Source organism: Dryobates pubescens, chromosome 30 (genome assembly GCF_014839835.1).
Source record: "Dryobates pubescens isolate bDryPub1 chromosome 30, bDryPub1.pri, whole genome shotgun sequence".
Lineage (NCBI taxonomy): Eukaryota > Metazoa > Chordata > Aves > Piciformes > Picidae > Dryobates > Dryobates pubescens.
Genome location: NC_071641.1, coordinates 8,011,859 through 8,024,943, shown reverse-complemented (window position 1 = coordinate 8,024,943; position 13,085 = coordinate 8,011,859). Strand labels below are relative to the sequence as shown.

The window sequence follows — 13,085 nt, the reverse complement described above, 5'->3', positions numbered from 1 at the left end:
CTTGGCGCTCACCTGGGCAGAGCCTGCCCTACTTCCCTCCCTGCCCGGGATAGCCGAGGTCTGCAGGCTGCGGGCAGCCCAGGAGCAAGCCAGCTCCGCCCTGCCGCCGCTTATCGGGGCGGTCGCCGCGGCTCCTCCCGCCGCGGCCAGAGGCGGGCAGCGAGCAGGGGGCGGGCGGCTGCCGCGGGTCCTCTTCCTGCTCCTTAGGGGTGCCGGCCGCCATGGGCTCCCGCCTGTCCCTGGATGGCTCCGTGCGGGTGGTGGTGGTCGGCGGTGGCTTCGGAGGCATAGCGGCCGCCAGCCTGCTCAAATCCTGGGGCATCCCGTTCGTGTTGGTGGACATGAAGGATGCTTTCCATCACAACGTGGCTGCCCTTCGTGCCGCCGTGGAGAGCGGTAAGGGCTTCACCCGTTCCCACGCCGCCTTCCCCCCGGCGTGGAGACCCCACTGGCGGAGGGCAGGAGCTCGGCGGTGCTCGGGGAGTAGCGAGGGACGGGGAACTGAGAGTGCCTCCTCCGCTGCAGCAGTGGTGAAGGACTTGGTGTTTTCCATCTGGAAAACAAATCCTTGGCTCAGGGAAGGACCCACAGACCATCTGTGTTAAGCTAACTGCGTGCCCACTGGGAAAACTGAGCAAAAACTACTCAGATGGTGGGGAGGTTGTTGGTGGTTTTGGGTTGGATTTATTTATTTATTTATTTTTTCACTTCAAGAGTTTAGAAGGTGACTAAGCAGCAGATGAAGGGAGTGGTTCAGTGTTTTTCTGTATCTGGCACTTGGACTATCAGCTCCGGATGAAAAAATTCAGTGGGCGAGCTCCTCGCTCTTGCCTGGGATCTCACGTGGGAGACTGGGCTAACCTGGGGGAAAAATCTCATGTTCAAAGCTGGAAACAAGCATCAAAAGAATGTTAGAAGCTTGGCTTGACAAAATGCCTCTGACATCCTGGCTAAAATGCTCTGCACAGTGGAGCACTTACAGGCAAACCAGTAGAGGAGATTCTGTATGGGGAGCAAAGAGCGGCAATCCAGTTGTGAGGGTGTCACCTGGCCTCCAAGGAGCTGCTCTTGTCACCAAATCCTAGGCAGAGGTTCTGAAGCTCATTGCTGGGCAGAGATAAGGCAGAGCAAAGGCCCAGCCTGTGATCCCAGGTGCATACAATACTCATCTGAGCAGGGCAAGTGGGAGGGGAGAAGGGAAGAAGGGTGATGAAGATCCTGTTCCTGATGTCTGCTCTTACCACAGGCTTTGCCAAGAAGACATTCATCTCCTATTCTGTTACCTTTGGGGACAGCTTCCGACAAGGCAAGGTGGTTGGTGTAGACCCTGAGAGGCAACAAGTTTTGCTGAGTGATGGTGAGGTAGGTGGTGTAATAAATCTCAGGGAGTTACTTGGCTGCCTTATGAGCTCACCTGCTGATGTGGAGAGTCAGCCTTCGGCAGGGTGTGTTGTGAATCTCTCCTCCTTCAGCTATGCCGTGGATGTGAGAACACAGTACTGCAACTCTAGGCTATGCTGGCTCTGACTGGTGAGGCCTGGTTGGAGAAGTGACTTGGAATTTAGGTTTGGAGTCCTCTGGGGGTGGGGAAAGAGTGAGATGAGAGGGGCCACAAGGACACCTACAGAAAATGTGCCTCTGAGCAGGGAGAGGAGTGTCCACTCTCATCTGCCAGAGGAGGGGCGAGGGGGTTGTGCAGGACTGAGTCACGCTCTGAGCAAAACAAACTGGACCTTTGCTCTCCCGTTGGAGGAGAGCTGGAAATGCTGCTCAGTTGTGGCAAACACCCCCGCGTTTCCGACAGCGTGGGTCAGCTGAGCACGCCACCCATGACTGATCCACTACCCGGGGCTGAGGGCTCACAGCCACAACAGGGCTCCCTTCTGAGGTACCCTTCAACTTGCCTGAAATGCCTAGCCACCACTCAAGGTCTTTGGGAACCCACTGACTGCTTTCCTCTAGGTTTCTGCCGTATGTGGCCCAGATACACAAATGCTCATGCTAATACTGTCCTGTAACTCTTAAAAGGTAGAGAAGAATGAAACCAACTGCCTCTACAGAGGGCTGCCCCAGTGAGAAGCAGGCTGCCAGCCCTCTCCTCTAAAACCAAGACACAGTGAGGGGAAGGACTGGAGCATTTTGTGGTCCTGAAGAGCTTGGTGTCAGAGATTGTCTTTCCCTGCAGGCACTGATTGTGGCTGTTTAGCTGTGTTGGGATGCGAGTGTGCGTTAAACACTGCGCCCCATCTAGTGCTCAGATGAGCTTTTGTTCTTAGAGCTGTATTTAGAGCTCAACAGTTAACCCTGGAGCTCAGATCCTTATCTAACTGCAGGAAGAAACAGGGGCAGCTGCTCTGGTGCCTTTTCAATCCAAGCATCTCATCCCTGTTCAGAAAAGGGTAAAGGAGAGAAGTCTTCGGAGCCAGCTGTGACAGTAGCTTCAGTATTTGGCACAACTGTAAGCTTATGGTAATTGCTTTAAAGCTCTTAGCTCACCTGAAAAATAGTGCTTCTCCCAAACCCAAGGAAGGCAATTACTTGGTACCACCTGAATGAGATTTATTCCTGAAGTGTCTCTGACTAGCTGGAACTTTCCTAGTTATCAGCAGGGGCTGGTGGAGGTGGGATGAGTGAAGAGTACCTAGGAGGTACTCTGAGTACCTAGGAGGCAACTACTGTGTTCTAGGCTGTGTTTTTAAGAGGTCTAACATCCTGTTTCACCTTCTGCCATCCTAGGAGCTTCACTACTCCCACCTCATTCTTGCAACAGGCAGCAATGGGCCATTCCCTGGGAAGTTCAATGAAGTCATTGACATGGAAGGTGCCATCCAGACCTATGAAGACATAGTTAAGGAGGTGAGGAATCAGCTTATTTCCTAGGAAGCTTGCCTGCCTTTGTTCCACCTCCCTGTCCCAGACACCACTATGGGTACCTGGAATCATCTAAGAACAAGAAGCCATGATGCCTGCAGAGATCATCTGGGACAAAGAACATGCCCCAGCTGTTTGCACAAGGGGAAGCCTGACAGACTCAACAGTGTTACAGTGCACACCTGAAGACCAGAGGGGTTCTTGTGTTTCTTCTTGACCAGCTAGGTGGTTTATTGCTGTTGGGCCAGGGCTGTATCTCAGGAAGGTCTGTTCAGAGTGGCTGAAGGTGTCTGACTTCCTGCATGTAACAGTTCTTTTGTAACTTGAGTTTCTCCTTTTCTTCAAGATTGAGAAATCAGAGCGTGTCCTGGTAGTGGGAGGTGGTGCTGCTGGGGTCGAGATGGCTGCAGAGATCAAAACAGAGTACCCAGCCAAAGAGGTAGTAGCATATTAGTTACAATTATCTTCATCCTTGTTTCTGAGAGTGTTCTCCTGTGATGGTCCTGCTGGAAGTAGCTGAGATGACTGCAGATCAGGAGTTTCTGTGCAATGGCAGCCTTCACCCCCACTGCCTCCTCTTCGAAGAGCACCCTTCAGCCTGTCACCAGCAATTACTGCTGCTGGATGCCTTTCGCTGGCTCACTCTCCTGCAGGCATTCAGTGGGGCAGAAGGAATCTAGCTTAGAGCTGATCCTGCCTGGCACACAGCAAATCCTGTTGGCTGTTTTGTCCCCAACAGGTCACCCTGGTTCACTCAAAAGTTGCACTAGCTGACGCGGAGCTGCTCGATAGCGTCCGTCAGGAGGTGAAAGAGATTCTCCTCAGAAAAGGAGTGCACCTCTTACTAGGTAGGCACTTAACAAGGCCTCTGAAGAGCTTGTGGTGTTCTTAAAGGCATTAGCCTCAGAGTTACAGACCCCAGAAGCTAGAAGGGTCCAGGAGGTGTACTGGAAAGTGTGATCTTTGTATGTCATTCCCACAAGTCCTGCATCCCTATGAATTTGGCTGCAAAGTTCGTTTCTCCTCTTTTCCTTCCCTTTCTCCTCCTGGGAAGGATGAGCAGATTCCTATCTCCTTGGCAGGAGCTTAAGGTTTGGCCGACCTTGGCAATGCTGCCAATGAGGCCTGGAGTGGCTTAAGTGGTGCCTGGAGTTGCCAAGCTGAATTTTGTGCTGCGTCACAAATGGAGTGGTAGTAGGAAGGGTGGAGAGCCTTGGTAGGGAGGGGACCATGGAAACCTGGGTTTTCTTGGCCTGGTATAGAGGGAGGTTTGTGTGAAGCTTGGGCTTAATGAGCTTCTGTGTTAAGCCCAGACTATGGCTTTCTTTGTATTTTATATGCTTTGTAGCACTGCAGTTTGTAAGTAGCCTTTCCCTTTAAACTTTCCAGTGCTATCCAATCCATGTGTGTGACAGGAGCAACAGAGCAACCTGTCCGCTCATTAAACCACAACAGAGCTAGACTCTGAAGCTCTCTAAGCTGCCCCTCCTCTAGCCAAAGCATCTTCTGCTGTTCTCTTTCCAGTTAAGCATGGCTCCCTTTGAGTTCCTGTTTCTGTAGATACATCTGGGCTAGCTGGAGACAGCAGCCTAGTAAAGGTCTTGCCGCTCAGGCCTCTCTGTCACTACAGGTGAAAAGGTCGACAGTGTGGAGAGCCTCACGCCCAACCAGTTCCAGAAGGACACAGTAGTAAGGACAGAAAAGGGCACAGAGGTGGTTGTGGACATGGTGGTCTTGTGCACAGGGATAAAGATTAACTCTTCAGCATATGCCACTGCATTTGGTAAGTGAACAAACACGGGGTGGGGAGAAGCCACACAACTCCTCAGTGTCTCGCACTTGAGTACTGTGGGGTTTGGAATCAACCTTACACAACCTGCAGTGGTTACTGTGTGACACAGCAAATGCTCTAATACCACATTAAATATTTAGCTGTGAAATGGGACTCTTGGAAAGTTACAGACCATAGATTTAAGTGGCTAACATTCTTCTCCAGCTCCTTCTGCTGATACCTCCAAGGAACAAGAACAGGCTCAGCACATTCAGCATCAGTGTCACAGGGTGTTTGGCCAATTAGTTATCCAATGCTCCATCTTCAGCCTGAATCCTCTTCTAGCTCAGTTTCAGTTATGGAACTACAGATATGGAGCAGTGTGACCATGAGACGGTCTCTTTCCCAGGGTGTCTACACTAGTTCTTAATGTTTCTTGATGAGGTCTGATTGACAAGCTGGAGGGAGGGGATGCCATCCAGAGTGACTTGGAGAGGCTTGAAAAGGGGGCTCAAGCCAACCTCATGAAGTTCAACAAGGCCAAGTGCAAGGTCCTACAGCTGGGTCAGGGCAATCCCAAGCACAAATACAGGCTGGGTGAGGGAATGGCTCGAGAGCAGTCTGGAGGAGAAGGACTTGGGGGTGTCAGTTGGTGACAAACTCCCCGTGAGCCAGCAGTGGTCACTGGCAGCCCAATCCTTCAGCAGCTGTGTGCTGGGCTGCATCAAAAGCAGTGAGAGCAGCAGGGGAGGGGATTCTGCCCCTCTGCTCTGGCAAGACCCCACCTGGAGTACTGTATCCAGTTCTAGTGTCCCCAGCATAAGAGGGATATGGGTCCAGAGGAGGGCCACAAAGATGATTAGAGAGCTGGAAAACCTACTTTATAGGGACAGGCTGGGAGAGTTGGGACTGTTAAGCCTGGAGAAAAGAAGGGGGCTCAGAAAGCCCTTATAGCAGCCTTCCAGTACTTGAAGGAGGTCTACATGAAAGCCTGGAAAGGACTTTTTACAAGGGCTTGTAGTGATAGGATTGGGGGCAATGGACTGAAGCTGGAGGAGGGCAGCTTAAGAGTGGATATTGGGAAGAAATTCTTTACAGTGAGGGTGACAAGACATAGGAACAGGTTGCCCAGGGAGGCTGTGGGTACCTCCTCCCTGGAGTTGTTCAAGGCCAGGTCAGATGAGGCTTTGAGTGACATGGTCTAGTTGAGAGGTGTCCCTGCCCATGGAACTAGATGATCTTTAAGGTCCCTTCCAACCTAAACCATTCTATGAATCTATGTTTCTACTGAAATAGTAGAGGATGATGCACTGCATGAGACTGCAGTAATAAACTACAGCAAGGCAAAGAGCATCTCTTCCCTGGCATGTAGAAAAGAGGGTGAAAAAATCCACACTCTGTGTCAGTGACACGTTTGACATCATCACCAAGCTTTTGGGGCTCTCAGGCCACAACAAGCAATGCAAAGCTCCTTCTGAGGAGTTGCTGTTTGTCAAAACAGGGGACAAGATGGCAAGGAATGGTGCTTTGAAAGTTAACAAGCACCTCCAGCTGGAAGGCTACGAGAACATCTATGTCATTGGGGACTGTGCGGATGTGAAGGAACCAAAGATGGCCTACCATGCTGGGCTCCATGCCAACGTTGTGGTGACAAACATCTACAACAGCCTGGCAAATAAGTGTCTTAAAACCTATGAACCAGGTAAAGTAAACTCCTAGCACCCAGCCTTAGCTCGTGGGCTGCTTTTTTGTACATGTGTAGCTCAGAACTTGTAGGGAACACTGATTAGAGGTTTAGGAACTCACAGCTGAGGCCGACTATATAAGCTTAAACCTCAAGCTTCATCTTAATTCTTGGCAGAGACACTGTAGGTGCTAATTACCTGTGTGATGCTATGGATGCAATGTGTACTTTCTTCACTGTCTTCCTGATCTGCTCTCCATACTACTTCCCTGTTCTTTACATTGCTTACTGTCCAGTTGAATCTTAGGAGTAAGGACAGGACTTCACTTTCTCCCTGCTTTGGCAGGAGGGTTTAACTCAGTGATCTTCAAAGGTCCCTGCCAACCCCTACCATTCTGTGAAACACAAACTGAACACTCTAATCTCAAAACCTTAGCTAGGTGATGGGTCCCTTTGAGAAACAGCTGGTGTGAATACTTACCATCACTATGCTGCAAACTGTTCCACATGGATGGAGGACATCTGGGCAGCAGTCTGGTTTTTAAAGGCTGCCTCACCTATTGACATTTCTTTCTGCTTCAATTTTGTTGCTTACCTCTTGCACTCCCTCTTGGGCAGAATGATTCTATAGCATGCACCCAGACAGCCCAATCCTTCAGCAATCCCATTTCTGCAAGAGGTAGAGCAGATGGTAGAAAGGAGTTGCGAGTAGCTCTCCTTGGACCTGCCTCTCTCCTGGTCAGGCAGCACATGGGTCCTGTGCTTAGCAGTACAGGGGGGTAGGAGGGGAGGGCTGAGAAGAGAGGGTTTGGAGGAAGTGCAACACCTACATATAGCTGGGTCTGATACTTAGCTCTGAAGCTGCTTAACATCAACCTCTTCATCTTCTTTCCAGGGTCACTCACATTCCTGCTCTCAATGGGCAGGAATGATGGCGTAGGCCAGCTGAATGGTTACTATGTGGGACGCCTCTTGGTGACCATTGCAAAGAGCCGGGACCTCTTTGTTTACAAGAGCTGGAAGACCATGGGGCAGAGAATGCCCTCTTAAGAGGGCATCAGTACCAAACCAGCAAGGAACACAGCAACTGGAAGAGGGTGAGGGTGCACTTTTCTTGCTTGGACAGACTGCAACCGTCTCCTGCAGCACTGCCTAAAGCCACCTGTCAGCGTGCTGCACTCAAGGGGTGCTCTGCTTCACTCTAATGGGGAAGGAGACACTCTCCCAGTGAAGTGCACAGAAGCTGTCATGATAAAAGGCAGGGAAGGAATGTTTGAGTTCCCTGCTGAGGTAGCTCTGAGCAAGAACCTCTGTTTACCTTGATTACCTTAACAGTAAATATTGCCCTTTCCCAAATCTCTGTGGTTTGTTTGTTATGTGGCTTTTGCCCTGGTTTTCCCTACTCTGCTAGAAAGTACCTGCCTCTTCCAGATCTGGAATCTGCTCTGCAGAGTGCAGGCAGAGGGGCTTACAGCATTACCTCGGTAGGGAAAGCCTGCCTGAAGCCTTCACCAGGCTCTGGTAATCCTGGAACTCCACAGAATACAATGCAGCTTTGTGCCAACATCTCCACAGCAGCTTCAATCATGTCACCTATAGCACTATACTTCAACCAGAAGAGCTGGTTAGTTGTGTGCTAAGTATGAGATACCAAGCTCTTAATTACAGATGCTGCTGGTTTGATTTTTAATCCCTTCTCTTTTTTTTTCCCCCCCTTTAGGTAAGAAATTCCCACAGCAAAAGTTGGGTTTAGAACAATAACCACACTTGACACATCTTTTTCTTTTTTTCTTATAAAACAAACAAAATCACCATGAAATAGTCTCAGTAATTACAGAGATTATTGTGAGTTAAAAGCAGAACAGAAGCTCTTCATGCATCACTTGTAAAATCCTTTTCCTCTCTCACTGTTGGGCTGGAGGCAGATGTTTACCCTCTACCCTCAAGGGAGGGGTAAAGGGAGCAGAACATTTTTAAGAGCTGTCTTTCAAGTGTGTGTGTGAAAAATTCATCACTACAAATCTAAAATGAGGTTACTCTTTAAAAAACTTCTAAACTAAAGGAACAAGGGCCACTAAACAAACTCCTGAAAAAGAGATGGCAACTCAAGTGCTTAGGGCGATATAAATGGCTAGAGGATGCTGACAGCATGAAGAAATCGGACTACACCCCTCTCATCTCTAGGCACAGCTCTTCATCAAGTCACAACACATCACACTACTACCACTCCCCTTTCTCATCACATTGAAAAAATAAAACCCACCTCTAATGTTTTTTTTTAATGCTACTCAAGTTTGTTGAAAAATAAAGTTTCATTTGGCTGCCGCTGCTACTTGGCGTCTAGCTTGGCCATTTCTTGCACGTAGATGCCGATGCTTTCACTGTCGAAGAGCAGAAAGTAAATGTTCTTCAAGGAGGAAGAGCTGCTGCCATCAAAATGGGTGGAAATAGCTCTTAGAGTCACCTGGGCTGCTGTCTGTTTTGGGAAGCAGTTCCTAGGTGGGAAGAGGAAGACAACAAGCGTCAGTCACCTGTGTCAGCATTCTGCCCACGTGGTGCCGAAAGGAACAGGCCACGGCAGCTGCAGTTTTGCAACGTGCAAGTCCCAGACAGCAAACCCAAGGTTTTGGTAGCAATATTCATCTGCTGCTGCAATAGCCTCCTTGGCACAGACTCTTTTCACAGTTACAGAATGGCAGGGCTTGGAAGGGACCTCCAAAGATCATCTAGGCCAACCCCCCTGCCAGAGCAGGATCACCTAGAGCAGGTCACACAGGAACACACCCATCCAGGTGGGTTTTGAATGTCTCCAAAGAAGGAAACTCTACAACCTCTCTGGGCAGCCTGTTCCAGTGTTTTGTGACCCTTCCAACCTCTAACATACTGTGATTTTGTGTGACCAATCTGTTTAGTATATATACTCTTGGGATGATTTAAGTGAATGCCCCACATTCACCTAGCTCAGGCTGTGTCAGCTGTTACTTACCTTCACTATTACACTGCTATAAGCTTATTAGCATGAATGAGGTTTTAATGAGCTTCACCACAACAAAATGAAGGCACATAAAAGCTGAGGTGGTGTAGGCCCATCCAAAGAGAATGAAAATTGCTGCAAAGTAATAACCACAGCAAGCCCACTCTGCTCTCCTGTGGGTTAGCTAATTTCTCTCTAGAAGACCTTTCTGCCTGTTCCACATGAACTCTGCACTTCATGCTCCTTTAATCTGGAGAAGCATGGTGTCAGATGGAACTGACTGGAAGCAGGGTCAGCCCCTTTTGTGCCATGGAGCAGAGGGTACCTCTCTATCACATCAGCAGCTCTCTGACAGCTAATTACACCAGTGGATACCACATAAATAAGCCTCTCATGCAAGAAGAGCTTTACCTGCCACTGGGAAACGGGGGGAAAGCCACAGACTTCAACTTCTTGTCTTCTGCAGCTGTTAAGCAGTTCTTTATAGTCTCTTCAAGCTGCTCTTCACACTTGTCTGAGCCCCACTGTGGGATGTGACAGTGGATGACAAACTTTGCTGCTAGGCCGCTAGACTGAGTAAGTGCAGCTAACACAAATGAAAACATTGCATTTAGTTTTGGACAGAAACCACCCTGCAACAACCTCTCAACCCAATGTACTTTCTTAATTACATCACCTCTCCAAAGAAATACATCAGCAAATAAAAGAGTGCCCCATATGGCTCACTTGCAATCACAATCTGACTGTCTCATCATTACCTCTGTGATCATTGTTTCTTCAGAGACCAAAAAAAAACCCCCCCAACAACCACCCCCCAGCCTCATTTGGTTAGCACACAGCCATTCAATAACAGTTTAGAGCCTTCTCACTCAGTGTGGCCTCTGGATGTGTTTTGATGCAAAGTATAAAGCCCTCAAAACTCAACACAGGGTCGTTAATCCTCCAACAGACATTTCTGCAGTGCTATCACAACCTCATCTGAATGCTCTGCACAAATATCCTGCATCATCATTACAGCTCTGGAGTGTGAGAGAGTAACAGACCCACTTCACAGCTGGGTGATTTCAGACAATGACATGAAAAGCAAATATGTTTGTTGAAAGTCTCCATCAGCTGTGTCCAATTAGGAAACTCACATTCATTTTGCAGAGAGCCTCATATTTCTCCAGGACCTGCAGAGCCCACAGCATGGCATCAGTTAAAGACCCCAAAATTAGCTGTGCAATTAATGCCCAAGGATGAAAGATTTGTATTTATTCACTTGTCCACCCCCACCTTAGAGGAATTCTGTCTAATGCTTCACTGTGCCACTTCATTTCAACCAGGAGGCATGTCAGGCCTTTGACCATAGGGAGCCAACTCATAGATTCACAGAATGGTTAGGGTTGGAATGGACCTTGAAGATCATCTAGTTCCAGCCCCTCTTCCATGGGCAGGGGCACCTTCCACTAAACCAGGTTGCTTAAGGCCTCATCCAACCTGGCTTTGAACACCTCTAGGGAGGGGACATTCACAACCTCCCTGGACAACCTGTTCCTCACCACCCTCACTGTCAAGTTTCTTTCTAATCACCAGTCTAAACTGACTGAAAACACCACAGGTATCCTGTGAGCAGCACTTGGATTCAAGCCCATAAGGCTGGAGCTCAAGTGTTTGCAGCAGATCTCCAGTGGTTACCAGCCATTTGTTACTGCTTGCCTCAAAATCAGTAGAAGGGGCAATTTCAAACACAGCAACACAACACAGGGCTTGAGAGCAAACATCCTGTTAAATCATAGAATTGTCAGGGTTGGAAGGGACCTCAAGGATCATCTAATTCCAAGCCCCCTGCCATGGGCAGGGACACCTCACTCTAGATCAGGTTGCTCAGAACCACATCTAGACTGGCCTTAAAAACCTACAGGGATGTGGATTCTACCACCTCCCTGGGCAACCTGTTCCAGTGTCTCACCACCCTCATGGTGAAGAGCTTCTTCCTAACATCTAAATCTCCCCTTCTCTAGCTTGGATCCATTCCCCCCAAGTCCTATCACTCCCTGACACCATAAAATGTCCCTCCCCAGCTTTCTTGTAGCCCCCTTCAGATCCTGGAAGGCCACAATGAGGTCTCCTCAGAGCCTTCTCTTCTCCAGACCCAACAGCCCCAACTCTCTCAGTCTGTCTCCATAGCAGAGGAGCTCCAGCCCTCTGATCATCTTTGTGGCCCTTCTCTTAAACTGAGATTATCTTCTTTCCTGGGACTTGCTTAACAGCCTAAGAGGAGCCTGTTTTCTCGTTAGGCAGTGATTCCAACAGAGACAAATAGTCTACTCTGATGTTAGGGCACAGATGGTTGAAGCAATGCAAAAGTGAAGCGAAGTCTCTTGTGCAAAAAAGGTGACACAGCACCTTGGACATAGGTGACAGCACAAGTTTTCTTTAACATTTGGATTCACACAGCCAGAAATTGCCCAGAAGAAATGAATCAGCCCTCTGTAACTTATGGTGACACTGTGAAGCCCAAAGGCAGTGCCCTTCAGGTATCTTCTTTTCCCTTTTTTAGGCACTCCACAGCAGCAGCAGCAGCTTTGCAGAAGAAACAGAAGCATTCACATCACGTAAGCAATGGTGCATCTATAACCAAGACCAGATCAGAACTCCCAGAGAAAACAACATATGAAGGGAGTTGTTGCCAAAAAGAGAGCCCAGTTGTCTTTTTTTTACCTTCAGCCACTTCCAAAGGTCCTTGAGATTTGCGAAGCTCTTTCACTGTTTCTAAAAACTCCTTCCCTCCAGCTTTTTCCAAAGCCTTGCCTGCAAGGACACAGAGCAAAAGGCCTTGGCTTTGAGGGATCATTGTGAAGAAACAACTCTACATCATTTAAAAGAACACTGTACACCTATTAGCCTGTTTCCCCTCTATCAGCAACAGACAATGTTTATGTTTACTGAGCTGGCCAAGCCGCTCTCCATCATTTTCCTCCAGTCCTGGCTCACCGGTGAGGTCCCAGGTGACTGGAAACTGCCAATGTGGTCCCCATCCACAAGAAGGGCAGGATGGAGGAACCTGGAAACTCCAGGCCAGTCAGCCTGACCTCAGTGCCAGGGAAAGTGATGGAGCAGATTATCCTGGGGGCAATAACTGCGCACCTTAAGGATGGCCAAGGGCTCAGGCCCAGCCAGCATGGATTTAGGAAGGGCAGGTCCTGCCTCTCCAACCTGAGCTCCTTCTATGATCAGATGACTGCCTGGTGGATGTGGGGCAGGCTGTGGATGTGGTCTACCTGGACTTCATAGAATACATACATAGAATATACCAGGTTGGAAGAGACCTTCAAGATCATTGCATCCAACCCTTCAGCAAGGCCTTTGACACCATCCCCCACAGCAAACTGCTGGCCACGCTGTCGGACAGCAGCACTCTGAGCTGGGTTAGGAACTGGCTGGAGGCTGAGCCCAGAGAGTGGTGGTGAATGGTGCCACTGCCAGCTGGCAGCCAGGCACCAGTGGCATCCCCCAGGGATCAGTGCTGGGTCCCATCCTCTTTAATATCTTCATTGATGATGTGGATGAGGGCATTGAGTCAGTCACCAGCAAATTTGCAGATGAGACCAAGTTGGAAGCAGATGTTGGTCAGTTAGAAGGGCTCTGCAGAGGGACTTTGACCGACTGGACAGATGGGTGGAGTCCAGTGGGATGACATTCAATAAGTCCAAGTGCCAGGTGCTGCACTTTGGCCACAGCAACCCCAGGCAGAGCTACAGGCTGGGGTCAGAGTGGCTGAGAGCAGCCAAACAGAGAGGGAC

At 49.2% G+C, this 13,085-nt stretch overlaps 2 protein-coding genes across 2 annotated transcripts in view; one reads left to right on the top strand and one right to left on the bottom strand.

Annotated features, from left to right (window-relative positions):
• The first annotated feature begins 154 nt into the window (after positions 1–154).
• Positions 155–8,016, top strand: AIFM2 (apoptosis inducing factor mitochondria associated 2). The gene is made up of 8 exons (XM_054174766.1): positions 155–396; positions 1,247–1,362; positions 2,737–2,856; positions 3,218–3,310; positions 3,611–3,719; positions 4,502–4,654; positions 6,144–6,344; positions 7,222–8,016. The coding sequence occupies exons 1-8, from the start codon at positions 222–224 to the stop codon at positions 7,374–7,376; spliced, it is 1,122 nt and encodes a 373-aa protein (XP_054030741.1). The 5' UTR covers positions 155–221; the 3' UTR covers positions 7,377–8,016.
• Positions 8,017–8,052: 36 nt separating this feature from the next.
• Positions 8,053–13,085, bottom strand: part of LOC104298685 (core histone macro-H2A.2) — a 32,745-nt gene continuing 27,712 nt past the window's right edge. The window contains exons 7-9 of the mRNA XM_054174701.1: positions 12,004–12,093; positions 9,712–9,886; positions 8,053–8,821 (exon numbers count right to left, since the gene is read on the bottom strand). Coding sequence (XP_054030676.1) covers positions 8,656–8,821; positions 9,712–9,886; positions 12,004–12,093 — 431 coding nt within the window. The 3' untranslated portion in view covers positions 8,053–8,655. The remainder of the gene's footprint in view (positions 8,822–9,711; positions 9,887–12,003; positions 12,094–13,085) is intronic.